Consider the following 27,725-nt stretch of genomic DNA (forward strand, 5'->3'; position numbering starts at 1 on the left):
CCATGTGTACCCAGCATTTAGCTCCCACCTATGAAAGAGAACATGTGGTATTTTGTTTTTTGCTTTTGCATTAGTTTTCTGGAAACAATGCATTCATGTTGCTTCAAATGGCATAATTTTGAGTTTTTTCTGGCTGTATAGTATTCCATGAGTCTTTATCCAATCCACCACTGATGGATGTCTGGATTAAGTCTATGTCTTTGTGATTGTGAATACTGCTGTGATAAAAATATAGCTACATGTGTCTTTTTGATAGGGTATTTATTTTCTTTCGGATATATACCCAGTAATGGGGTTACTGGATTGAATGGTAGATCAACTCTCAGTTCTTTAGGAAATCCCCAACCTGCTTTCCACAGTGGCTGAACTAATTTACATTCCTTCAGAAAGTGTATAAGTGTTCTCTATTCTCTAAATCTTCACCGATATGTTTTTCTTTTGACTTTTCAAAACAAGTCATTCTGACCGGTGTGAAATGGTATTTCATTTAGGTTTTGATTTGCATTTCTCTAATAAATAATGACGATGAGCACTTTTACATATGTTTGTTGGGTGCTTGTGTGTATATCTTCTTTTGAAAAGTGTCCGTTCATGTCCTGTTGCCCACTTTTTAATGGAGTTACTTGCTGCTTGCTTGTTGATTTGTTTAAGTTCCTTATAGGTTCTGCATAATAGACCTCTGTTAGATGGGTACTTTGTGAATATTTTCTTTCATTCTGTGGGTTATCTCTTTACTACCTTGATAGTTTCTCTTGTTGTGCAAAAGTTTTTCAGTTTAATTAAATCCCACTTGTCATTTTTTGTTTTAGTTGCAATTGCTTTTGAGGACTTAGCCATAAATTATTTGCCAAAGCTGTTATCAAGAAAAGTATTTCCTAGGTTTTTTTCTAGGCGTTTTATAGCTTGAGATTTTTCATTTAACTCTTTAATCCATCTTAAGTTAATTTTTGTATTTGGTGAAATATGGGGGTCTAGTTTTATTCTTCTGCATATGACTAGCCAGTTATCCCCGCATTATTTATTAAATAAAGTCTTTTTCCCATTGCTTACTTTTGTCAACTTTGTTAAAGATGTGATGGTTGCAGGCATGTGGCCTTAGTTTCTAGTACTCTAGTCTGTTCCATTGGTCTATGTGTCTGTTTTTCTACCAGTACCATGTTGTTTTGATTACTATAGTCTTCTAGTATAGTTTGAAGTCATGAAATATGATGTCTCTAGCCTATGTCTCTAGCCTTAGTATTGCTTTGGCTTGGCTAGCCTATGTCTCTAGCCTTAGTATTGCTTTGGCTTGGCTATTCAGACTCCTTTTAGGTTCCATATAAATTATAGATGTTTTCTATTTTGTGCAAAATGACATTAGTAGTTTGATAGGAAAAGCATTGAATCTGTAAATCGCTTTGAGCAGTATACTCATCTGCACGCAGATGATACTCCAGTGTATGTTCTGTGGTTGATGAGTGAAGTGTATTGTAATTCCAAATGATCAAGCCAGACCCTGCCCCCGCCCGGCTCCTCCTCTGCCAGAGCTCGAGACCTCTAGCCAGGGGCCCTCTAGAGCCACGGGGGATGGGGCTGAGGGCCGCTTCCAGCCCCCATGCAGCTGCTGCAGGGCAGACCGCCTGGCTTGGCCGTAGCCACAGGGACATCTGGCTCTGCTTCCGAGATGTGGGGAGTGCGGGAAGGCTCAGGAGTTGCCTGGAGGCTGCTGCCTGCACACAAAAGGCGGCTGCAGCTTGGGAGCCCAGGCGGGCTGGAGGTGCATGGCCTGGTCGGCCTCGGGATCGCCAGCGCGCCCAGCCTGAGGGCCCCCAGGCCGTGCCTCCCACCCACTCCTCCACCTGAGAGAGATCGGGGCCACTGTCATGGGCACTCGGCAGTCACCCCATGTGGGGTTGAGCGGCGGGTTTTCAGTTCTCGCCCCTGTGCAGCCGCCGCCGCCGGTCAGAATGCCTGGCTTGGCCACAGCCACAGGGACACCTGGCCCTGGTTCTGCGAGACTGGGAGCGCAAGCGGGCTCAGGGGTTGCCAGGCAGCTGCTGCCTGCACACAGAGGGCGACTGCAGCTTGTGCGCCCAGGCAGCGGAGCATGGTCTGGGTGGCCTCTGGAATGCGTGCACACCAGGCCTGAGGGCCTCCCTGGTGGTGCCACCTGCCCCAGTCTTCCTCTGCTGGAGCCTGGAGCAGCTGGAATGTCCACTCTGCAGTCACAGGGGATAGAGTTAAGTTTTCTTATCCCACACATGCACACAAAAAGGTAACTATTCTGTGAGGTAATTAACATGTTCATTGACTTCGTTTTGGTAATCATTTCAGAATGTGCATATAAACGCATCACATGTACAATTTTTATTTCTCTATTACACCTCAGTAAAGCTGAAATAATTAACAGGATTGAAAGGATAAACCCACAGTTCTATAGTCACAGTTGGACACTTCAATATCTCATTTTAATTAATGGATAGAAAAACCAGACAGAAGCTTCATGAGAAATACAAGAGTTAAACAACGGTATAAGCCACTGAGAGCTAATACGCATATACAGGACAGTCCATCCAACAACAGCAGAATATACATTCCTTTCAAGTGTATATGGAAGTTCTCTAGGATGGGCCATATCTTCGTCCACAAAATATGTCCTAATCATTTTTAAAAGTTTGAAATCATACAAAATATAATTTACAACCACAATGGAAGAAACAACGGATAAATAAGTGAAAACTGGAAAATTCACGAAAATGTGGAAATTAAACAATACAGTCTTCAACTACCAGTGAGTGAAAAAAATAAATCACAAGCAAAATTATAAAATATCTTGAGATAAATTAAAATAAAAACAAAATCTACCAAAACTTATTGAATGCAGTGAAAGTAGAGTTCAAAGGAAAATGTATGGATATAAACAACTACATTTAAGAAAAATCTCAAATCAACATCCTCACTCTATACCTAAAGGCAGCAGAAGAAGACAAAAGAAGACTAAATCCAAAGCTAGCAGTATGAAAGAAATAATAGAGGGCATAATTAGAGCATAAATCAATAAAATAGAAGTTTGGAGAGCAGTAGAATGAATAAACATAGATTATTTGAAAGATCAAGCTTTTCACTATATTGACTGAGCAAAAGATGGAAGACTAATTATTAAAATAATAAATGAAAGCAGAGCCATTACTACCAACTTTACAGAAATACAAAAGGATTACAGGAGTATACTGTGAACAATTGTCTAACAACAAATTAGCTGCCCTGGATGAAATGGACGAATCACTAGAAAGACACAAACTACCAAAGTGGCTCAAGAAGAAAGAGAAAATCTGAATAGACCTATAACCTAGGAGATTGAATTAGTAATCGAAAGTGATTAACAAAGAAACATTTATGACCAAATAGCTGCATTAACTGGTGAGTCAAACTAACATTTAAAGAAGAATTAATACCATTTCTTCTCAAACTCTTCTGACATAATATATGAAGAAGGAATACTTGCTAATTCATTTTTTGATAACAGCATTATCCTTATACCAAAGCCAAAGAGAGCACAAAAAGAGAACTACAGCACAATATCCCTTATGAATATATAAGCAAAAATCTCAGCAAAATACTAGCAATACTAGCAAAATACTAGCAGCAATACTGTATAATCAAAGGATTGTAAACTATCACCCTGTGAGATTTATCCCCAAAATGCAAGGGTGGCTCAACATATAAAAAATCAATCAGTGTAATATACTCTAACAGTAAAATGAATAAGCACGTGATTATTTCCACTGATGCAGAGAAAACATTGATGAAATACAACACCCTTCTATAATAAAAATACTCAATAAACTAGGCATAGAAGGGATTTTCAGCAACATGACAATAGGATGTACAAAAACCCAACAGTTAATATCATGATCAACGATGAAACACTGAAAGCTGTTTTCCTAACATCTAGAACAAGACAAGCATGGTGCATTTGCCACTTGTATTCAACGTACCACTGGCAATTTTAGCCAGAGCAATTAGGCAAGACAAAGAAATAAAAGGCATCTAAATTAGAAATAAAAAACAGCAGTAAAATTATATCTACACATGATCTTATGTGTATAAAGCTCCAAATAAAACACAAAACCGATTATAACTAATAAAAGAGGCAGGATGCAAAACAAACATAGGCAAATGAGCTATATTTCTATATAGTTGTAAAGAACTATGAAAACATTTTAAAAATTCCATTTATAATAGCATCAAAGAATAAGTTATTCAGGCATAAATCTAACCATGGTGGTATACACAAAACTTTGCTGAAAAAAACGAAAGAGAGTGGAAATAACTGGAAAGACATTCTGTGTTCACGGGTTGTAAGACAATATTGTTAAGATGACAATACCATCTAAAGTAATCTACAGATTCAATGCAATACCATCAAAATCCCAAAGGCATTTCTGCAGAAAGAAAGAAACTCATTCTACAATTCATACAAAAATTCAAAGGATCTGACAGACAAAACACTCTTGAAAAAGAATATTAGAAAACTCACATTTTTCAGTTTCACAGCCTACCACAAATCTACAGTAATCAAGAGAGTGTGGTACTGGCATAAGACTAATAGACTTTTAGACCAATACAATAGAACAGATTTGAGATCCTACAAATTAGTGCTCACATATATGGTCAATGACTGTTCAACAAGCTGTCCAAGTCTAGTCAAGGGAGGAAAGAACAGTCTCTTCAACAGCTGGATGTCAGTGCACAAGAGAGAAGTTAGACCCCTACCTTGCAGTACACACGAAAATTAATTCTAAATTAATAAAAGACTTACATGTAAGGACTAAAGTATGTAACTCTTAGAAGAAAACACAAGGTAAACCTTTATGACCTTTGAGTTTTAAGTGTATTTTGAAATATGACAGAAAAGCACAGATAACAAAAGAAAATACACGTAAATTAGATTTAATCAAAATAAAAAACCTTTATGCATCAAAGGATACTATCAAGGGAGTTAAAAGACAACCCATAGTATGTGAGAAAATATGTATCTGATAAAATCAAAGTGCGTATCTGATAAAAGCTTAATATCCCACAACTCAACATCAGAATTTCTAACATCCCAATTAAAAAATAGGCAAAGGACTTGAATAGATATTTCTCCGAAGAAGATACACAAATGTCTAAGACGGATAAGAAAAGATGCTAAACACCGTTATTCATTAATAAAATGCAAGACAAAACCCAAATGAGATGCCACTTTGCATCCACTAGTAAGGCTTTCATAACAATGACACAGAAAATCAGTGTTGCTAAGGAGGTGGAGAAATTGGAGCCCTCAGGAACTGGCTGCTAAGAATAGAAAATGATGCACTTGCCGTGGAAAACAATTTGGTGGTTCCTCACAGAATCACACAGAGAAACAGGAGCTGCTGGCTTCCGGGTTCTACTGGGCTGGCGCGGTACGTCCCGGAATCGCAGGCGCGCATCCCTTCCCGCCTGAGGGCCTGCCTGGCCGTGACTCCCGCCCCTCTTCTCCGAAGAGACCTCGGGGCCGCTCCAGGGGCCGTCCGCAGCCACCGGGGATGGGGCTGAAGGTCGGTTCCTGCCCCGGTGCAGCCGCCGCCAGGCAGACCACCTGGCTTGGCCACAGCCACGGCGACATCCAGGCCCGGGTCTGCGAGGCTGGGCGCGCCAGCCAGCTTGGGAGTTGCCTGGCGCCTGTAGCTGGGCGCCCAGGTGGTGGAGCATGGCCTGGGCGGCCTCTGGATCGCAAGTGCCCCTGGCCTGAGAGCCCGCCAGACCCTGCCCCCGCCCGGCTCCTCCTATGCCAGAGCTCGACACCTCTAGCCAAGGGCCCTCTGCAGCCACGGGGGATAGGGCTGAGGGCCGGTTCCCGCCCCCGTGCAGCTGCTGCAGGGCAGACCGCCTGGCTTGGCCGCAGCCACAGGGACATCTGGCCCTCGTTCCGAGATGTGGGAAGTGAGGGCGGACTCGGGAGTTGCCTGGAGGTTGCTGCCTGCACACAGAAGGCGGCTGCAGCTTGGGTGCCCAGGCGGGCTGGAGGTGCATGGCCTGGTCGGCCTCGGGATCGCCAGCGCGCCCAGCCTGAGGGCCCCCAGGCTGTGCCTCCCGCCCAGTCCGAGGTCCCCCAGGCTGTGCCTCCCGCCCAGTCCTCCACCTGAGGGAGATCGGGGCCCTTGGTATGGGCCCTCAGCAGTCACCCCGTGTGGGGTTGAGCGGCGGGTTCTCAGTTCTCGCTCCTGTGCAGCCGCCGCCGCCGGTCAGAATGCCTGGCTTGGCCGCAGCCACTGGGACACCTGGCCCTGGTTCTGCGATGCTGGCAGCGCGAGTGAGCTGGGGGTTGCCAGGCAGCTGCTGCCTGCACAGAGGGCGACTGCAGCTTGGGCGCCCAGTCGGCGGAGCATGGTCTGGGTGGCCGCTGGAATGCATGCGCTCGAGGCCTGAGGGACCCGCTGTTGGTGCCACCTGCCCTGCTCTGCGCCTCTCCGCGCCTGCGCCGGCGCCCTGCGCCACCTCCGCGCCTGCGCTGGCGCTCTGCGCCTCTCTGCCTTTGCGAAGGGCGCTCTGCTTTTGCTAGGGCGGAGCTGCCTTCTCCTTAGCACAGACCCGGAGAGCATCGCGAGGGCGGAGCTGAGTTCTCCTCTGCACAGACTTCGGAGATACAGCGAAGGCGGAGCAGTGTTCGCCTCAGCACAGACCCGGGCGGGCGGGCTGGGGGCACCGCGAGGGCGGAGCTGCGTTCTGCTCAGCACACACCCGGGGGACACCGCGAAGGCAGAGCAGCGTTCTCCTCAGCACAGACCTTGGGGGCACTGCCTCGCTTTGGGACAACTCGGGGCCGCATCAACGGTGAATAAAATCCTTCCTGTTTGCAGCCCTGAATAATTAGGGTCAGAGACCAGTTAGAAGGGTTCAGTGTGGAAAACGGGAAACCAAAATCCCTCTGAATCCTGCCCACCGAGATTCTCCCCAGCCAAGGCGAGGCGGCCGCAGTGCGAGATCCACACCGCAGCCTCGGAAGACAAATGCGGCATTCCTAATGCAGACATGACACCCAAAATATGACACTCCCATTGCTCATGTAACAAGCACCTGTAATGCTAATGCGCTGCCTCAATACAAAAATATTAATATAAGATCCGCAATCCCCTCGCTGCTGTGCAGTCCAAAGTCAGCCATCATAATAATCAACATTGACATAGTCAATACAAACTTAGTAACGAACCTAGGGTTAAGGTTGGTGTTAGGGTTAGGGGTTAAGTTTAGGGTTAGGGGTTGGAGATAGGGATTGGGGTCAGAGTTAGGGGTTAGGAGTCAACGTTTAGAGTTAGGGTTTAAGAGATGTTAGGGGTTAGGGATTAGGGTTGGGTTAGGGTGAGGGTTGGGGTTAGGGGTTAGGGTTAGGAATAGTGGTTAGGGTTTGGGTCAGGGATTAGGGGTCAGGGTCAGTGGTTAGGGGTCAGGGTCAGGGTCAGGGGTCCCACTCTGCGATTTGTCTATTTACTCTGCTGACTGTTCCCTTTGCCATGCAAAAGCTCTTTAGTTTAATTAAGTCCCAGCTATTTATCTTTGTTTTTATTGCATTTGCATTTGGGTTCTTGGTCATGAAATCCTTGCCTATGCCAATGTCTAGAAGGGTTTTTCCAGTGTTATCTTCTAGAATTTTTACAGTTCAGGAATTAGGTTTAAGTTCTTAATCCATCTTGAGTAGATTTTTGTATAAGGTGAGAGATGAGAATCCAGTTTTATTCCCCTACATGTGGCTCGCCAATTATCCCAACGTCATGTGTTGAAAAGGGTGTCCTTTCCCCACTTTATGTTTTTGTTTGCTTTGTCAAAGATCAGATGGCTGTAAGTATTTGGGTTAATTTCTGAGTTCTCTCTTCTGTTCCATTGGTCTCTGTGCCTATTTTTAAACCAGTACCATGCTGTTCTGGTAACTATGGCCTTATTGTACAGTTTGAAATCAAGTAGTGTGATGCCTCCAGGTTTGTTCTTTTTGCTTAGCCTTGGTTTGGCTACATGGCACTCTTTTGGTTCCATATTAATTTTAGAATTGTTTTTGTAATTCTGTGAGGGATGATGGTGGTATTCAGATGGGGATTGCATTGAATTCGTAGATTGCCTTTAACAGAATGGTAATTTTCACAATATTGGTTCTACCCATCCATGAGCATGGGGATGCGTTTCCATTTGTTTGTGTCATCTATGATTTCTTTTCTTTCTTGTTTTTTTTTTTTTTTTTTTTTTTCCAGAGGTAGTTTCGCTCTTGTCACTGAGGTTGGAGTTCAATGGTGTGATCTCGGCTCACTACAACTTCTGTCTCCTGGGTTCAAGCGAGTCTCCTGCCTCAGTTTCCCAAGTAGCTGGGATTATAGGCATGCGCCAACGTGCTTGGCTCCATCTATGATTTCTTTCAGCAGTGTTTTGTAATTTTCATTGTAGAGGTCTTTTGATTACTTTGCTAGGTATATTCCTAAGTTTTGTTTGTTTTTTTGTTTGTTTGTTTTTTGCAGCTATTGTAAAAGGGGTTGAGTTCTTGATGTGATTCTCAGCTTGATAGCTGTTGATGTATAGAAGAGCTACTGATTTGTGTCCATTAATCTCGTATCTGCAAACTTTGCTGAATTCTTTTATCAGTTCTAGGAGCTTTCTAGAGGAGTCCGTACGGTTTTCAAGGCAAAAGATCATATCGTCAGCAACCAGTAACAGTTTGACTTCCTCTTTACCGATTTGGATTTCCTCTATTTCCTTCTTTTGTCTGATTGCTCTGGCTAGGACTTCCAGTACTATGTTGAAGAGGAGTGGTGAGAGTAGGCTCTTCGTCTTTTTCCAGTTCTCAAAGGGAATGCTTTCACCTTTTCCCCATTCAGTATTATGTTGGCTGTGGGACTGTCATAGATGGCTTTTATTACATTAAGGTATGTTCCTTGTATGCCTATTTTGCTGAGAGCTTTAATCATAAAGCAATGCTAGATTTTGTCAAATGCTTTTTCTGCATCTGTTGATAAAATGTGTTTTTTTTTAATTCTGTTTATTTGGTGTATCACATTTATTGACTTTCATATGTTAAACCATTCCTATGTCACTGGTATGAAACCCACTTGATCATGGTGGATTATCTTTTTGATATGTTGTTGGATTCAGTTAGATAGTATTTTGTTAAGGATTTTGGCATCTGTGTTCATCATGGATATTGGTCTGTAGTTTTCTTTTTTGGTTATGTCCTTTCATGGTTTTGGTATTAGGGTGATGCTGGCTTCATAGAAAGAAGGGAGTGTTTCTTCTCTCTCTGTCTTGTGGAATAGTGTGAAAGGATTGGTATCATTTCTTCTTTGAATGAAAGAAAATATTCTTTGAATGTCTGGTAGAATTCTGCTGTGAATCTGTCTGGTCCTCGGCTTTTTTTGTTGGTAATTTTAAAATTACCATTTCAATCTTGCTGCTTGTTTTATTGGTCTGCTTGGGGTATCTACTTCTTCCTGATTTAAGCTAGGAGGGTTGTATTTTTCCAGGAATTTATGCAACTCTTCTGGGTTTTCTAGTTTATGTGCCAAAAGGTGTTCATAGTACCCTTGAATAATCTTTAATATTTCAGTGGTGTCAGTTGTAATATCCCCTGTTTCATTTCTTAGTGAGGTTATTTGGATTTCCTCTCTTCTTTTCTTGGTTAATCTTATAATGGTCTATCGATTTTGTTTATCTTTTCAAATAACCAACTTTTTGTTTTATTCATGTTTTGTATTTGTTGTTGTTGTTGTTGTTGCTGTGTCAATTTCATTTAGTTCTGCTCTGATCTTGGTCATTTCCTTTGTTTGCTGGGATTGGGTTTGGCTTGGTCCTGCTTCTCCAGTTCTCTGAGATGTGAACTTAGATTGTCTGTTAGTGCTCTTTCATACTTTTTGACATAGGTGTTTAGGGCTACAAACTTTCCTCTTAGCACTGCCTTTGCTGTATCCCAGAGGTCTTGATAGGTTGTGTCATCCAGTTCAAAGAAATTTTTTCCATTTCCATCTTGATTTTGTTTTTCACCCAGTGCTCATTCAGGAGCAGGTTATTTAATTTCCATGTATTTGCATGGTTTTGAAGATTCCTTTTGGAGTTGATTTTCAGTTTTATTCCACTGTGATCTGAGAGAGTGCGTGGTACAATTTCAATTTTCTTAAATTTATTGAGACTCGTTTTATGGCCTATCATATGGTCTATCTTGGAGAAAATTCCATGTGCAGTTGAATGGAATGTGTATTCTGTGGTTGTTGGATGAAATGTTTTGTATATATCTGTTAAGTCCATTTGTTCCAAAGTATAGTTTAAATCCAGTGTTTCTTTGTTGACTTTCTGTCTTGATGACCTGTCTAGTGCTGTCAGTGGAGTAATGAAGTCCCCCACTATTATTGTGTTGCTGTCTATCTTATTTCTTATGTTTACTAGTGATTGTTTATAAATTGGGGAGCTCCAGTGTTAGGTTCATGTATGTTTAGGATTGTCATGTTTTTCTGTTGAATGAGACCTTTACCATTATATACTGTCTGTCTTTGTCTCTTTTAGCTACTGTTGCTTTAAAGTTTGTTTTGTCTCATATGAGAATAGCTACCGCTGCTCGCTTTTGGTGTCCATTTGCATGAAATGCCTTTTTCTACCACTTTCCTTAAGTTTATGTAGGTCGTTATGTGTTAGGTGAGTCTCCTGAAGGCAGCAGATACTTAGTTGGTGAGTTATTATCCATTCTGTGGTTCTGTATCTTGTAAGTGGAGCATTGAAGCCATTTACAACCAACATTAGTATTAAAAAGTGAGGTACCATTATGCTCTCTGTTGCCTCTGTACTTTGTTTTTGTTTTTTGTTTTTGCTTTTTAACTTGTATTTTTGTTTTATAGGTCTTGTGTGATTTATGCTTTAATGAAGTTCTGTTTTGATGTGTTTCCAGGGTTTGTTTCATGATTTAGAGCTCCTTTTAGCAGTTCTTACAGTGCCGGTTTGGTAATGGCAAATTCTGTCAGCATTTGTTTGTCTGAAAATGACTGTATCTTTCTTTCATATATGATGTTTAGTTTTGCTGGATACAGAATTCTTGGCTGATAATTGTTTTGTTTGAGGAGGCTGAAGAAAGGGCCCCAATCCCATCTAGCTTTTAAGGTTTCTGCTGCAAAATCTGCTGTTAGTTTGATAGGTTTTCCTTTATAGGTTACCTAGTGCTCCTGTCTCACAGCTCTTAAGATTCTTTCTTTTGTGTTAACTTTGGATGACCCAATGACAATGTGCCTAGGCTAAGATCTTTTTGTGATGAATTTCCCAGGTGTTATTTGTGCTTCTTTTATTTGGATGTCTAGGCCATGGAAGGTTTCCTTGATTATTCCCCCAAATATGTTTTCCTAGCTTTTAGAATTCACTTCTTCCTCAGGTACACCAATTAGTTTTAGGTTTCATTGTCTTAGGCCCCACCACTGGGGCCACTACACATGACATGGGATGTGGGCCATCGGGCAAAGGGCGCGGAGATGGGGCGCTGCCAGGGGAGCCAAGGAGGAAAGAGAGCGCTTTCCAAATTGTCTTCCAGGGTTTCAATGTGCATTTTATTAACTCAGAATCTGTCGGGAATAATACTAGGGAGCTACCTTTCCCTGGAGATGGGTCTTGTCAGTGGAGTGAGATAGGTTGAGGGGAGGAAGAGGAATGGGAGGCTCAGTTTATAAATATTAAGATCAGCAAGGGTGTGCTGCTGGCAGGAGCAGAGAGAGCCTGGAGATTTGGGTGGATGCCGTTGGTAAGTGGTTGCAATCCAGAGAGTGGGATTGAGTTCCTCCCTTGTCATGTTAGCATCCTGTTTCCTGGGCGTGGGTCTAATGCCCTGCAGGTGGTCATTTCACTCATGGTGGCTTTGTCTCTCTTCTGCCATCTCCAGACTCAGCTTCGCACTCCAGGGCTGCATACCACCAGCCACTGTCATGTTAACCCCTTCCCAGGCCAATGTGTCCTTGGCCTGGAGCCCGATCTGCTGGACAGCCTGGGACCGTCCATTTTCAGGGTGGTGGGCAACCTGGTGGCCATCGTGGTGCTGTGCAAGTCACGCAAGGAGCAGAAGGAGACCACCTTCTACACAGTTATGCGGCTGGCTGCCACCGACCTGTTGTTCACTTTGCTGGTGAGCCAGGTGACCATCACCATGTACATGAAGGGCGGGTAACCTGGGGGCCAGCTGCTGTGCGAGTACAGCATCTTCAGCCTGTTCTTCTTCAGTCAGTCCGGCCTCAGCATCGTCTGTGCCATGATATCTATACAGGTAATTTGTGTTAGACATTCTTAGAAGAGTTTCAAAAGTTTTATGTTTGTATCTCGGTTATAAACAGAGTCCTCAAATGCATACAAAGGAAATCATGCCATGATTGAATTTTAGCAGGAATAAGTTTATTTTACCTATTCAAAATTAAAATACTTTTGTTGTGTTTGAACATGTGCTTTAAAGATATGTTTTTGAAAAAAGTTTAAGTACATATTTAATCATGTCCGCTTTTCTATCCCAAGAAATAATTTCATATATAGTTTATTTAAATTTTTTAACAAAAATGTAGCATGATTTTTTTAATTGTATATTTTATTTAACCCAATATATATCCAAAATATTGGGTCAATATGTAATCAATATAAAAATTGTTAGACATAGTTTGCATTCTTTTTTCATATGAAATCTTTGAAATCCATTGTGTATTTTACATTTTAGGATGTCTCAACTCAAATGTGAAATTTTCATGGAGAATATTTGAACTGTATTTAGAGTAATACAAATTGCAGTTAAAAAGTTTAATATAGATTTACCAGGGGGCATGCAGCCTGCTTGCCAATCAGATCGCTGCTGAGCGGTCCCACAGCCAACCCCTGAAGAGCAGCCTGCTGGCTTCCCCAGCGCCCAGGAGTTGGGGATGTCCTACAAACCTACCACCCCTGCCCCCAGCAGCACCCCCGGCTCCAGCACCCCTGGGCCAGGCACTCCAGTCCCTACAGGAAGCGTCCTGTCGCCGTCGGGCTCAGGGCCGGGAGCCACTGCCCCTTTCAGATCGCTGTTTAAAGACTTTGGACCGCCTACCATCGGTTGTGTGCAGGCCATGAAACCACCTGGTGCCCAGGGCTCCCAGAGCACCTACACGGAACTGCTGTTGGTCACAGGGAGATGGGCAAAGGGATCTGGCCCACCTATGCTGGCAGCAAGAGCGCCGTGAAGTGCCCGAAGAGAGGTATCATCCATCCCTAGTCAGAGTGCCTGGTAGAGACAGAGTGGAACGCCCACACTTAACAGGAAGCTCCTAGGCCTCTGTGTCTGGACTCCAGAGCACCTGCTTCTCCCTGGCCTTCATCCCTAGTTGCACTAACCATCCTGGGCTTCCTGTCCTGTGTCCCTTGATGGGTGTCCTCCAGGAACCAAGGGGCGGTTCTCACTCCAGGTGGCAGCACTAAGGACCCCCCTCCCCACCCCACCCCACCAACGCAACAAGAGTTAGCAGTGAGGTCCCCGTGAGTCCCACCCATGACCTGCCGACAGTGTTGCCCACTGGAACTTTCTGTGGCCCCCACCACTCAGCCCTTCCCAGCACTTGTCCGGAGCCTCCTTCTCCCTCAGCACAGCTCAGGCCTCAGGCCTGACACTTCCCTGCCTTGTGTCTTTTGCTAAATATGACCTTTCTATATTAATAAAAGATGCTTTGGAGTTGTGCTCTCTAAAAAAAAGTTTAATATAAAGGAGAAATAAAAGGAAATTTAGCAAAGAAATATGTAGATGAATATTTAAATACTCAGAGGTGACATTACTAACAGACATAATGAGATTATCAGATGTTTCATTTACTTATGATTAATATGTTTGTATTTCTTTTTTATTCATTTTATTTATGTATTTATTTATTTTTATTATACTTTAAGTTCTAGGGTACATGTGCACAACGTGCAGGTTTGTTACATATGTATACACCATGCTGTGTTGGTTTGCTTCACCCATTAACCTGTCATTTACATTAGGTATTTCTCCTAATGCTCTCCCTCCCCCAGCCCCCCACCCCATGACAGGCCCCAGTGTGTGATGTTCCCTTGCCTGTGTCCAAGTATTCTCATTGTTTAATTCCCACCTATGAGTGAGAATATGCAGTGTTTGGTTTTCTGACCTTGCAATAGTTTAAACAAACTAGGAAGTTCAGAAGTCACTTTACAAGAGAAATAAAGAAAAATAAAGTATTAATGACATTGGTAACAGAATAAAAATTAGAGTTAGACAAAGTATTAACAAGCAAGCTTATATATTTATAAGAGATGGGAAAATATTAGAAAGGAATAAATCATGTCTTGTCAACATGAAGAAAAAGTGTATTTTTTTTGTTAACTTATTATTGTGTTTCCTTGTATAATTTTCACTTGGTTTTGTTGGTTTTACTACTTGCTTCATTCTTTCAAAAACTACATCTTCATAGACCATTTCAGCTTTTGCTATGTGGGCAGAATTATAAAACCCAATTTCAAAATTTCAACTGAACGTTGTCAGCATTTTTCTTTGGGCTTTTTATTGAAAAAAAAACCTAAGTAATTGTGTGTGTGTGTATTTTAGTATTACCATGAATGTAATAACAATAAAATCAAACAAAAACAAATGGATATGCAATATGTTGGACTAGCATCTCAAATATGAAAAGGACATTGCCAACAGTGATATGATTTTTTTCAAAATGGTAAGCTTTTTAAAGTATAATCTTATTTTAACCTAAAATCTTACTATCAGAAAATGCAGTGTACATTAAAATGTTCCGAAATGCTTTATTCACATTTATTAAATGGTTGTACTCACTCAGATATCTACAAATTGGTTTTTCACTTATGTAATTATCTTATAGAATGTTCAAAAGTCATGCAGAATGTGAGATAATTTTCTATTGAATATGATTGTTTTATCATTGCAAGACATCAAACATCCCTGTTTCCTGCCAAATGAATATACAATAGCAATAAATGTAAAGATGTGTTTTTTGGAAAAGACACATTTTTGAGTTATAAAACAAGGATTTTAAAACTTGAATTGTTACAGTGAGTATGTCTTAATATAGACTACAGTCACTTTAGATAAAAAATTACCTCACATCTATTTTCAATATTACTTAAAGATGTCCATTTAGTGGCCAATATTTTTTTTTTTTGCCTAGTGGCAGATATTTTGCCACATGGCTATTTATGAAACTGTATTTAAATGCATGTACACATATACAAGCTGCCACTGTGGCTGTAAACTATTACAAGTTATCCAGATTAAAAAATAAACAAAAAAAATTTCAGTTTTTCTATGAAATGTCTTTACTCGAGTCCAAATTTAGAGGTTTAAAATGCTTCAAATTAATAAAACCAAGTGTTTCACATATTTCAGTTGGAATGGCGTTTGTCCTAGTTTTATTAGTGAAGCAGCAGACTGCATTTTTTCACTCTCATACACCTTCAAAAGGTGGACAGAAAAATTTGATAAAACTTCTAGGGCATTATCTGATGAAACACATTAAACACTAAAGGAGATATACAACTTCATTGCTTGCAAAAGACATATAAGAAGGAAACCTACATACATATATCTATCAGTTTTGGATTTTCAAGAAATATTTGCCTTAAAGTCAGCTTCATAACAGTATGTGTTTTCCAACAAAGCCAAGGAAAGTAAGTTTGACACAAGGATCTGGAAGTCTACCTGTGTGGCATAATTACGTTGAATACATTCCACAAATAAGGCAGAAATGTATAGTAGAGTGTCCATTATAGAGGAACACTCAATAAATATTTAATAAAGTGCTTAAAATTTCTCATTATTGACCTGAACAATGAGTATACTTATTATGTTTGCCAGTGACAGATATTAAAAGTGGAGATTGAAGGAAAAATGATGTATAGAAGAGAGATTTTACCTTCAAAGTGACATAAATAATTTGAAGAAATTGAGGGAAGTGACTTGTTTAAATATCCATACAGTAAATATTTATTGTGTGCTTACTGTGTGCACTGGGAACTAAGCAGTGAAAAAAATACAAAGGAAAACATCAACAACGTCTCTTCTATCATGGAGCTTACATTCTACCAGTAAGAGAAAGACCATCAACAAATACATATGTAGTATAACATGACTATGAATGGTATGGAGAAAAATAAGAACAGTAATGGGGATGTGGGGGCCTGGGGATTTATTTTATATAAGGATAGACAACAAAGGCCTCATTACTAAGTAATTTTACTCAATCCTTTTTTCAATTTATTTATTTGTTGATTCCATAATACTTATTTATGTATTTATGTATTTTTAATTTATTTTTTATTTTTAGAATCAGGGTCTCACTCTGTCACCCAGGCTGAAGTGCAGGGGTGTGATCATAGTTCACTGTAACCTTACTCCTGGGCTCAATTGATCCTCCCATCTCAGGCTCCCAAGTAGCTTGGTCTACAGGCACCTGCCACCATGCTTGGCTAATTAAAAAAAAAAATTAGAGATGGGGTTGTGCTATGTTGCCCAGGCAGGTGTCAAAATCTTGGCCTCAAGCAATGCTCCTGCTTTGGCCTGTCTAAGCATTGGGATTATAGGCATGGGCCACCGTGCCTGGCCCTGTAATATGTATTTAGCATATACACTGTGATAGGCACAAGAAAGTCTCTGATAGTTCAGTAAAAAACTGCAATGATGTTTGCAACAGGTAATTAAGTTTGGCCACGATTCTTTTGAGTGTCATAACACTGTCCTAAGAAAAAGTCTATATTTCCACTTTACTGGGTCTGTGAAACTCAAACTCAAGGTTAAAAAGCTCTGATTTTGGGGGTTGAAATCATAATCCAACTAAAAGCCAGAAATGTGGAGCCATTTTTTTATTTTAAGTGAATCATAAGCAGTCTTGTATTTAAGACAGATAAAATTATTTTACAGTATTATGTTTTCTGTACTCAAAATGAGAGAAAACCACGAGGGTTGTTAATGTTTGAAAAAAGAAGGCATCTATGAGGAAGCTTTATATTGGTAGAAAGTGTGGAAGGAAAATAAAATCTCAGGACCCCAAACTCACTATGACAAAGGAAAATTAAGCTTGGAACCTGAGTCATGCAAAAACTGCCATCCTTTTGTTCCCAAACAGCTGTAATTTCATATGCTTACTTTAACTTATGTAAAATGTAGATTTACTGAGAGGATGAATGCACAACTGACTCCTTCCTCCTGTTTTTGCCACATGTAACATACAGATTCACTGAGCACTAATCAGAGCCTCACAAGAATGTAGCCATTTGCTTCCTTGCCTTCCCTCTCTCCTTCTTTTCCTACCCTGTTTTAATTTCCTGCCTGCTTCCTCTTTCTCCTTTAAATACTGAAGTTCCCAAAACCCTCTTTAGAAAAAGCACAGGACCCTGTCCGGGAGGTGAGGGGTGCCTCTGCCCGGCCGCCCCTACTGGGAAGTGAGGAGCCCCTCTGCCCAGCCAGCCGCCCCGTCCGGGAGGGAGGTGGGGGGGTCAGCCCCCCGCCAGGCCAGCCGCCCCGTCCGGGAGGGAGGTGGGGGGTCAGCCCCCAGCCCGACCAGCCTCCCGGTCCGGGAGGTGAGGGGCTCCTCTGCCCGGCCGCCCCTACTGGGAAGTGAGGAGCCCCTCTGCCCAGCCACCACCCCGTCTGGGAGGTGTACCCAACACCTCATTGAGAACGGGCCATGATGACAATGGCGGTTTTGTGGAATAGAAAGGGGGGAAAGGCGGGGAAAGGATTGAGAAATCGGATGGTTGCCATGTCTGTGTAGAAAGAGGTAGACACGGGAGACTTTTCATTTTGTTCTGTACTAAGAAAAATTCTTCTGCCTTGTGATCCTGTTGATCAGTGACCCTACCCCCAACCCTGTGCTCTCTGAAACATGTGCTGTGTCCACTCAGGGTTAAATGGATTAAGGGTGGTGCAAGATATGCTTTGTTAAACAGATGCTTGAAGGCAGCATGCTCGTTAAGAGTCATCACCACTCCCTAATCTCAAGTACCCAGGGACACAAACACTGCGGAAGGCCGCAGGGTCCTCTGCATAGGAAAACCAGAGACCTTTGTTCACTTGTTTATCTGCTGACCCTCCCTCCACTATTGTCCTATGACCCTGCCAAATCCCCCTCTGTGAGAAACACCCAAGAATGATCAATAAAAAAAAATTTAAAAAAAAAAAAAAAAAAAGAAAAAGCACAGGACATCGCCTACTTGTGACTTGTGATTCTTTTTCCCAGGTGTATCCTCCACCTTGCAAAGCAAAATCTCTAAATCACTTGAGATCTGCCTCATTCACTTATTGGTTTACAAAAGGAAGTTGGAAAAAACCACTCTTCTTGCAATGCACAAATGACTGTTTCATAGTAACTTTATTGCCTATGCAATCAATCACATATTTGATATAATTATAGTATCAGATGATAAATGTAGATGTAAAAAATCTATCTGTAAAAGTGACTTTTCTTATTTCCCCTCTCTCCTTTACTCCCCTACTGTGCTTTGAATTCTTTATTTTCATATTCACTTTGGTGGCTTCGGATCATTTCCAAACCTACTCTAATGGTAGCATGATAGCATCCAGTGAGTTTGTTGTTGTTGCTGTTGTGATAGGACCATAGACTTTCACATCTAGTTGTGATATCACATGCTCACATTGTCTAACTACTTCATTTTACAGTTGAAGAAATTGAGACACAAGGTAAGGTGACCTGCCCAGTTCCAATCTAGTTATATAATAAAAGAATGGCTAATATTTAATAAATAATATGAGTCAGGCACTGGGAAAATAAGACACTTTTTTTTTTTTTTGAGATGGAGTCTCCTTCTGTCGTACAGGCTGGAGTGCAGTGGCGTGATCTCGACTCACTACAAGCTCCGCCTCCCGTGTTCATGCCATTCTCCTGCCTCAGCCTCCCCAGTAGCTGGGACTATAGGCACCCACCACCACGCCCAGCTAATTTTTTGCATTTTTAATAGAGATGGGGTTTCGCCGTGTTAGCCACGATGGTCTCGATCTCCTGACCTCATGATCCGCCTGCCTCGGCCTCCCAAACTACTGGGATTATAGGCTTGAGCCACCACGCCCGGCAGTAAGGCACTATTTTTATCCCTATTTAAAAATGTAGAAACTGAGCCAAAGAGAGGATATGGTATTTGCCTGGGATCATAGGATTAGTAAATGTCTGAGTTGGTATTTAAAGGCAGGCTGCCGGATTTCATAGCCCATCCACAATTGCATGCCACTCAAGTCTTCTGGCTCCGACTTCTCTGCAATTTACACAGCCCTACGCTGCCTTCGTCCTAAACTCTCCAACCTCCTATTTTTTTCAGCTCTAAACTTTGATTCCCTAAACACAGCAGTCAGGGACAGGTGGAAGATTGTTGTCAAAACAACAGGCAGCAGCATTATGGTTTAGCCTGTTTTTATATCTATTTTAGTCTACAGATTAGTGTACTTTTCTCAATTATGCATACTTTTCCATTCTGCCAAAAATTTATTTTAAGGCTGTTAAAGCTGTAGTCAATTTTCTCACTTTGATCTTCCAAAGGAACCTGCTGTATCTTTTTCATTCTGTGCAAAAATAGGCATTTTAGGATCCACTCAATGCTAAAGTCATTGAGTAGCTACAGACTTGCTATTTGTTTCTCCATTGTTATATTTTCATAGTTTTAGAATCTGAGCAGCATTTAATTTGTCTATGCTTTATATTTTCCTTTAGAGAAAGAACACAGTGATACTTGCTCATAGTGTTAGAGGAATAATCCGAAAGAGAAATTATTCTTCGAATATCCACCATGACTGAATACTTAGTAATACTGAAACATACTTATAAAACAAAACAGAAAACCTCCAAAAAACCAAATAAACAACAACAAAACTTAAAACCAAAAAAGTACTGGAAGTCTCAGAAGTATTTAGCAGTTATTCTTGCTCCTTCAAATGAAAAGATGCTTTATCGTATCCTCTATGGAGAGAATTCTGACAGTATTTATCAAAGACCTTACATTTATTCACCTTTTGCCCTAACAATTTCATAACTTAAAAATACATACAACAATGTATAATATAGCATTTTTTGTAAAGGGAAATAATCAGAAAGAGTCTAAGTGTTCAATAATAGGGCACTTGTTGAATTATGATACAATCACACAATAAGGTCTTCATAGAGCCCATTAAAACGATGTTATTGATATTTATTTATTAATAGGAGAAATCATTTAGAATTTTTGGTTAAGGCCTTTAACTAAGCACAAAGTCTATGAAATAATGTGCACAACATTCCATATTTTCATAAGGGGAATGACTTTTAAAACTACCCTGCAATCATCTCATTTTACACAAATGTCTAGGCAGGTTTGTTACCCGGGTATATTGTGCCATGTTGAGGTTTGGGGTATGACTGATCTCATCATGCAGATACGAAGCTTAATACCCTGTAGTTTTTCAACCCTGGCTGCCCTCCCTACTGCCTCTACTAGTCTCCATTGTCTATTATAGTCATCTTTTCTTTTTTTTAAAAAAATCTGTTTTTCTGATTTTATTAGGTAAAAAATAGAAAAACAAAATATAATTTTCATTCAATACATATTTCATCCTTCTGCGTTATTTTTTGAGAAAGTGAAGTCCATTTAGAATGATAGCAGTTCATCAACCAAATAATTCATCTTCACACAGTTTCAATAACTTCAGAAATTTTCTTCATCTCTCTCTCTGTAGAAATTCTCAAACTGTGGAATGGTCATCTTTATCGTCATAAATACTGTCATCTTTATGTCCAAGAGTATCCAACATTTAGCTACCAAACTACTACCCAAATCTGATTAATTGATCATGTTGATTCTGTCACATTCTACTTGTCATATCAGATTTTTATTAAAGAAATCATTAGCTTATCTATTATTGTTACTGGGGCTGTAAGAAAATTTTATAATTCATTTGGATCAATCCTCTTCTTTATGGTCTTATTTGAGAATAAAACTTGGTTCTGTCTTAGCCTGTCATTGAATAAGCCAGTGACCTGGGGCAAATCTAACTGCTTCATCTGTAAACTATGAAATAGAGTCCCTCTGCCTGTCACACATGGGTATAGTAAGGTTCCATTTTAAAAATGGCTCTTATTATGTTACCTGAAAGGCATTCTATAATGATGAGTGGCAAGGTGGTCTTAGCAACAGTGCAGTGAATATTGGGACAATTTTCTGTCGCTATCATTTCTATTTTTGTGATATCCTCTTTAAATTAGTCTTAGGATGTAATTCAAAGGAGTGATGTAATTGGAATTTTCTTCTTCTTTTTTTTTTTTTTTTTTTTTTTTTTTTGAGACAGAGTTTCCCTCTGTCGCCCAGGTTGGAGTGCAGTGGCGCAATCTGGGCGCACCGCAAGCTCCGCCTCCTGGGTTAACGCCATTCTCCTGCCTCAGCCTTGTGAGTAGCTGAGACTACAGGCGCCCGCCACCGCACCTGGCTAATTTTTTGTATGTTTGGTTGAGACGGGGTTTCACCATGTTACCCAGGATGGCCTCGATCTCCTGACCTCGTGATGCGCCCAGCTCGGCCTCCCAAAGTGCTGGGATTACAGGCGTGAACCACCGCGCCCGGCCCATAATTGGAAATGTTTGTACTGTTAGATCTAAGAGTATTTTATGTGATATAATAAAAGATTAATTTAGTGAACCTCATTAGATAATTAGCATGGAATATATTATGCACTGCCATGCAGGGGCCTAAGAGAATGGTCCACACGTCTTGCGAAGTTGATATGAAGACAGGCAACAAGACAGTCTAGCTGAGTAAAAGTCTGTAGACATCTCTAAGGAGGAGTGGTTAGAGAATGCCCTGACTGTGGATAGCTGGCATATTTTACCCCAGAAAGAAGAGCACAGAGTGGCAGAGAGTACTTGAGATTTAAATAAGAAAAGAGGATGAAAAAATTACTTTCACTAATTATACATTTTCTCGAGAATGGACTTATTCTCTATTTTCTATTGCCTCTTGAGAAATCATTATTTTGCATTCAGTCAACATAATTATTAAGACTAATTGTGGAGGGTGTTCAAAATGGAAAAACAGCGGTCCCTAGGATTATATTTTATTTATGAATGATCACTCATTTGTAACTTTTCCTTCAGTTATATGTTTTTTAATGCAAAAATACCTTTTTAGCACCAGTACAATTTGTGAAACAAAATGTGAAATTCAGGCATATATGTAATTTTATGTGTAAAATATTCTATTTTTTTCTGTTAATGAAGTAAGTATGTTTAACATGAGATATATCCTATTAATAAATTTTTAACTGTGCAATACAATCTTGTTAACTATACGTGCTCTGTTGACAGCAGATCTCTAGAACTTATTCATCTGTTATAACTGAATTTTATACCCATTGAACAGCAACCCCCCATTTCCCCTCCTTCCAGACCCTGGCAACCAGTATTCTACTCTATTTCTAGGAGTTTAACTATTTTAGATATCTTACGTAAGTGGAATCAGGCAGTATTAAAACATACTTTCAATTAGTAATGACTATAATTCAGATAATTTAAATAAGAGAAAGCAAACATCACTACTACTAGCTTTTGGGGGAAAATATTACAAATAGGATATTGTGATAAAAGTGTACAATATTTTTTATGTTTGTGCACTTAGATCCGTGTTCAAACTTTGCCACATATACATGTATAGCACATTTGAATATGTGCTACAGTATGCCATTTATAAAGACTGAAAATAACATTTTATAAAATATTATTATTTATTTGGCAACCTCATGAGCTTTGACTTCAAAAATACCTGATTTACAAAGCATAATCCTAGTGCTGGAGAACAGATCAGTGGCTGCCAAAGGTTAGGGTTGGTTGGAAGATGTGATTAGTGAGGGATAACATGAAAACATGTACTTTCTTTGTGGTGATAGAGCAGTTCTGCATCCAGATTATGGTGATGGTTACATAAATCTGCACTTCATAGATCTATACACACACATCACACATACACTTACATACACCTACACAAGAGTACATGTAAAATCCTTAGAAATATGAATAGGGTCTGAACCTGAGTTAATGGTATGGAAATGATGTCAATTTCCTGATTTTGGCAACATACTAGGTTAAGTTAGATATAATTATTGGGGAATTTGGCTGAAAATAACACGGTCATTCTTTTTACTATTTTTTAACTTCTTGTGAGTCAAATTATTTAAAAATAATTGGTATTAAACAAAGACAAAAAATCTAAAATTTCTAAAATCAAAGCCCTTATGAATTTGAACATATTATTTGATTTCTTTAGTAGACCCTGATTTCTTCACCTGTAAAAATGGAATGATAGTAGAATTTCTATCTCATTATTTTCATGCTTAAACCATACCATTTATGTAAGTGCCCAGTACTGTGTCTGGTGAACAATAATGCTTAAACACTGAGTTCCCCACTTTTTTGTGGCTGTTGGTTTTCAGGTGGTTTTTAAGTTCCTAAGTGGAAGTTTGTTTAAAAAGAGGCAGTCAAAATAAACAGCAGTGTCTCAGAGCATCATCTGAACAAGAAAGGAAGGTGTTCTCCATCCCTTGAAGTGGTCTCAGTCCTCTTTTATTGTTTAGCTCTCATGTGAGTCTTCACAAATAACCTCAAGAATTGCTACAACACCAACAGAGAATTAACTCTCATTGAGTTTTTAGCTAAGTAGATTCTGGGTCCTAAAATTTATGGACTCACCTGCTTTTAAAATTTTTCCCATTTAGAAATATTCAATTTAAATCTTCCTTCAGTAAGTAATTGTTAACTATTAACAATCCTAACGTTATAATAAAGTCAGAAGTAACATTTATTACTTTTGTTTTCCACTCATACTGCTTGCAGTCCATAAGCATACAGCATTTTGGTCTTTCCAAATATCTAAAGGAAGATAATCAAAATCAAAACTAAGAAATCCTACTCTGAAGTCATATCTCTCTAACTAGATTGTATATTTATTGAGGGTGATGACTATATTTTCTTTTCCAGAAGAATAAAACAAATACAAGGTTGGGACGAATTGAATTCAGTGAGGGATGGAGAGGGGAAGGAGTCAAGGTTCTTCACTCTTTTCTATGCTTTGATAACTTTATCTGTGAGATCCTAGTTAAAAGAACATGACTATCTAAAGAAGTAAGTGCTTGAAAGGCCCACTGTATTAGGAGATTAGGAATTGTTAGCTTGAAAAGACATAAATGGAAAGAAAACATGATACAGAGACAAAATACATGAAATTTGTATTGTGGTACATATGTGCTTTGTGATCATATTTCTGTGTCATAAACAAAAAAAAAGTATAAAGCTTAACCAAGAGAAATTTAGGGCACATAGAAGCATTTACGTGTTTTCACACTATGAGCTGGGGCTAAGGTGTCCTTTACCATGACAGTTGGTGAAGCATAAGAACAAATCAATTCACAAATGGTCTGGTAAATTCCAATTTCCACATCTTAAATCATAGACCTAAGTCAGTCAAAGTCAGTCATATATATAGATATATGTGTGTGTGTATATATATATATATATATAGGCACCTACTTAAGTGATATGATTTAAGCATGACAATAATGAGATAGGAATCATACTATTATTCCATTTTTACAGGTGAAGAAATCAAGGTCTACAAAAGAAATCAAATAATATGTCCAAATTCATATGGGCTTTGATTTTTGAACTTTCAAATTTTTGTCTTTGCTTAATACCTTTTGTTTTAAAATAATTTGACTCATAAGAAGTTAAAAAAAGAAGTAAAATGAATGACTATGCTATTTTCAGGCAACTTTCCCCAATGATTATATATAACTTAACCTAGTACATTGCCAAAATCAGGAAATTGACATTGTTTCCATACCATTAACTTAGGTTCAGGCCCTATTCATATTTCTAAGGATTTTACATGTACAGATGTGTTTGAATGTATGTGTGATGTGTGTGTATAGATCTATGAAGTGTGTATTTATGTAACCATTACCATTATCTGGATGCAGAACTGCTCTATCACCACAAACAAAGTACATGTTTTCACGTTATCCCTCACTAATCATATCTTCCAGCCAACCCTAACCCTTGGCAGCTACTGTTCTGTTCTCCAGCACTGGGATTATGCTATGTAATTCAGGTATTTTTTTTGAAACCAAGCTTATGATGTTGCTAAATAAATAATAATGTTTATAAACTATTATTTTCCATCTTTATAAATGGCATACTGTAGCACATATTCCAATGTGCTATACATGTATAGGTGAGCCAAAGTTTGAACATCGATCTAAGTGCACAAACATAAAAAATATTGTATGCTTTTATCATAATATCTCGATTTGTAATCTTTTTCCCCAAATACTAGTAGTAGTGATGTTTGCTTTCTCTTATTTAAACTATCAGAATCTTTAAACTTTCTCTTATTTAAACTATAGTCATTACTAATTGAAAGTATGTTTGAATACTGCCTGATTCCACTTACACAAGATAGATACATATATCAGTCATATCTATGTGTGTGTATATATTTATATATATATGTCAGTCATATCTATGTGTGTGTATATATTTATATATATGTCAGTCATATATATGTGTGTATATATTTATATATATCACATACACACATATATAGATGGAGTTAGGTCTATGATCTCTGTATATATTTATATACACACATATGTATTTTTAAACTATTACATGAAGCAAATAGTACAGTTGATTTCATATAACAAGAGTTATTGGATGTATATGGGCAAAAGTTAATGCATATGGGCAAACAAATTGATGAACTTACAGACTCATTTATTTGACATACATTTATTGTGTGGTCTCTATTGAATGCTGGGTATCTTCCAGGAGCCTAAAATTCAGCAGTGAATGTAACAGGCTCAAATCCTTGTCCTCAAGTGGCTAATATTCTAATCGAGGGAGAAGACAACAAACAAAGTTAATAAGCAAAATATTCAACATACTAGTTGATAGGAAGTTCTTTGGTGAAAAATAAAGTAAGAGGAAAAGAATGAGAGGAAGCTCTAAAAGCAACTGAAGATTTACATGAAGAAGCTGCCCAGGCGTTGGCCCAGAGTGAGAGGAAGCGCCATGAGTTCAACAGGCAGGTCACAGTTCAGTGGAAAGAAAAGGATTTCCAGGGCATGTTGGAGTGCCACAAAGAGGGCGAGGCCCTCCTCATCCTCAACCTGGTGACAGACTTGAAGCCCCAGATGCTGTTGGACACAGTGCCCTGTCTCTCCGCCTACCTGCTCTACATGTGCATCCGGCTCGCGGACCAAACCAACGATGATCTCAAGGTGCACTCCCTGATGACCTCCACCACCAACAGCACTAAGAAAGTCCTGAAGAAGCACAGTGATGATTTTGAGATGACGTCATTCCTGTTATCCAACACCTGCCACCTTCTTCACTGTCTGAAGCGGTACAGCGGGGATGAGGGCTTCATGACTCAGAATACAGCAAAGCACAACGAACACTGCCTTAAGAACTTTGACCTCACCGAATACCGTCAGGTACTGAGCGACCTTTCCATTCAGATCTACCAGCAGCTCTTTAAAATTGCCGAGGGTGTGTTACAGCTGATGATAGTTTCTGCCATGTTGGAAAATGAGAGCATTCAGGGTCTATCTGGTGTGAAGCCCACTGGCTCCCAGAAGCACTCCTCCAGCATGGCAGATGGGGATAACTCATACCGCCTGGAAGCTATCATCCGCCAGATGAATGCCTTTCATACAGTCATGTGTGACCAGGACTTGGACCCTGAGATCATCCTGCAGGTATTCAAACAGCTCTTCTTCATGATCAACCCAGTGACTCTTAATGACCTGCTCCTGCGGAAGGACGTCTGCTCTTGGAGCACAGGCATGCAACTCAGGTACAATATAAGTCAGCTTGAGGAGTGGCTTTGAGGAAGAAACCTTCACCAGAGTGGAGTAGTTCAGACCATGGAACCTCTGATCCAAGCAGCCCAGCTCCTGCAATTAAAGAAGAAAACCCAGGAGGATGCAGAGGCCATCTGCTCCCTGTGTGCCTCTCTCAGCACCCAGCAGATTGTCAAAATTTTAAACCTTTAGCCTCCCCTGAATGAATTTGAAGAACAGGTAACAGTGGCCTTTATACAAACGATCCAGGCACAACTACAAGAGCAGAATGACCCTCAGCAACTGCTATTAGATGCCAAGCAAATGTTTCCTGTTTTGTTTCCATTTCATCCATCTTCCCCATGGAGTCAATCCCAGCATGTCTCAATCTGGAGTTCCTCAATGAAGTAGATGCATGTTTAGTCTGATTCCCAATGTGAGCAAAAAGGAAGTATAGACAGTAAAGTAAATTCAAGGATCTGTTAAATCTGGTAAAAGTAGATCAAATCAGAGATTGACAGCCTGTGGAGGGTGCTGAACTATACAGAATTAGACACAACTATGGCGTTATTTTTTGTACGTACTGCTCAGAATAAAAACACTTGAAATGTGGAAGATTTTAAGTTTGATTTCAGTCCAACAAATATACATAATAATTTATAGACACCAAGCAGTCCCCATAGCCATCTAAAAGATGCCAATTCTATAAAATGAATCTGCTGAGTTTTAATCTTTGCATATAACTGGAGAATGTCCAAATTAAAATACTAACTATATATAAGTCACATAAATTGCCTTCAAAGGGCTTTTAACAAATAATAGTACTAATAACCATGATAATGACATATAGTGACATTTCCCA

At 39.9% G+C, this 27,725-nt stretch overlaps 2 protein-coding genes and 3 pseudogenes across 2 annotated transcripts; 3 read left to right on the forward strand and 2 right to left on the reverse strand.

Moving 5' to 3' along the window:
• Nucleotides 1-1,483: 1,483 nt before the first annotated feature.
• LOC117978749 (mucin-19-like) lies at nucleotides 1,484-2,332 on the reverse strand (annotated as a pseudogene).
• A 2,987-nt stretch (nucleotides 2,333-5,319) lies between these two features.
• On the reverse strand, nucleotides 5,320-6,468 carry LOC117978764 (uncharacterized). The gene has a single exon (XM_063597040.1). The coding sequence runs from the start codon at nucleotides 6,037-6,039 to the stop codon at nucleotides 5,320-5,322; it is 720 nt and encodes a 239-aa protein (XP_063453110.1). The 5' UTR covers nucleotides 6,040-6,468.
• LOC129394053 (uncharacterized) lies at nucleotides 6,436-14,499 on the forward strand (the record flags this gene model as incomplete). Its single annotated transcript, XM_055099013.2, has 2 exons — nucleotides 6,436-6,840; nucleotides 11,894-14,499. Coding segments are annotated over 2 exons (687 nt in total), but the record flags the coding sequence as incomplete, so codon positions are not given.
• LOC117978763 (cyclin-dependent kinase 2-associated protein 2-like) lies at nucleotides 12,909-13,279 on the forward strand (annotated as a pseudogene).
• A 2,173-nt stretch (nucleotides 14,500-16,672) lies between the features above and the next one.
• LOC117978748 (unconventional myosin-Vb-like) lies at nucleotides 16,673-27,291 on the forward strand (annotated as a pseudogene).
• Nucleotides 27,292-27,725: the final 434 nt, after the last annotated feature.

The sequence above is a fragment of the Pan paniscus genome, chromosome 16 (genome assembly GCF_029289425.2).
Source record: "Pan paniscus chromosome 16, NHGRI_mPanPan1-v2.0_pri, whole genome shotgun sequence".
In the NCBI taxonomy this organism is placed as follows: Eukaryota; Metazoa; Chordata; class Mammalia; order Primates; family Hominidae; genus Pan; species Pan paniscus.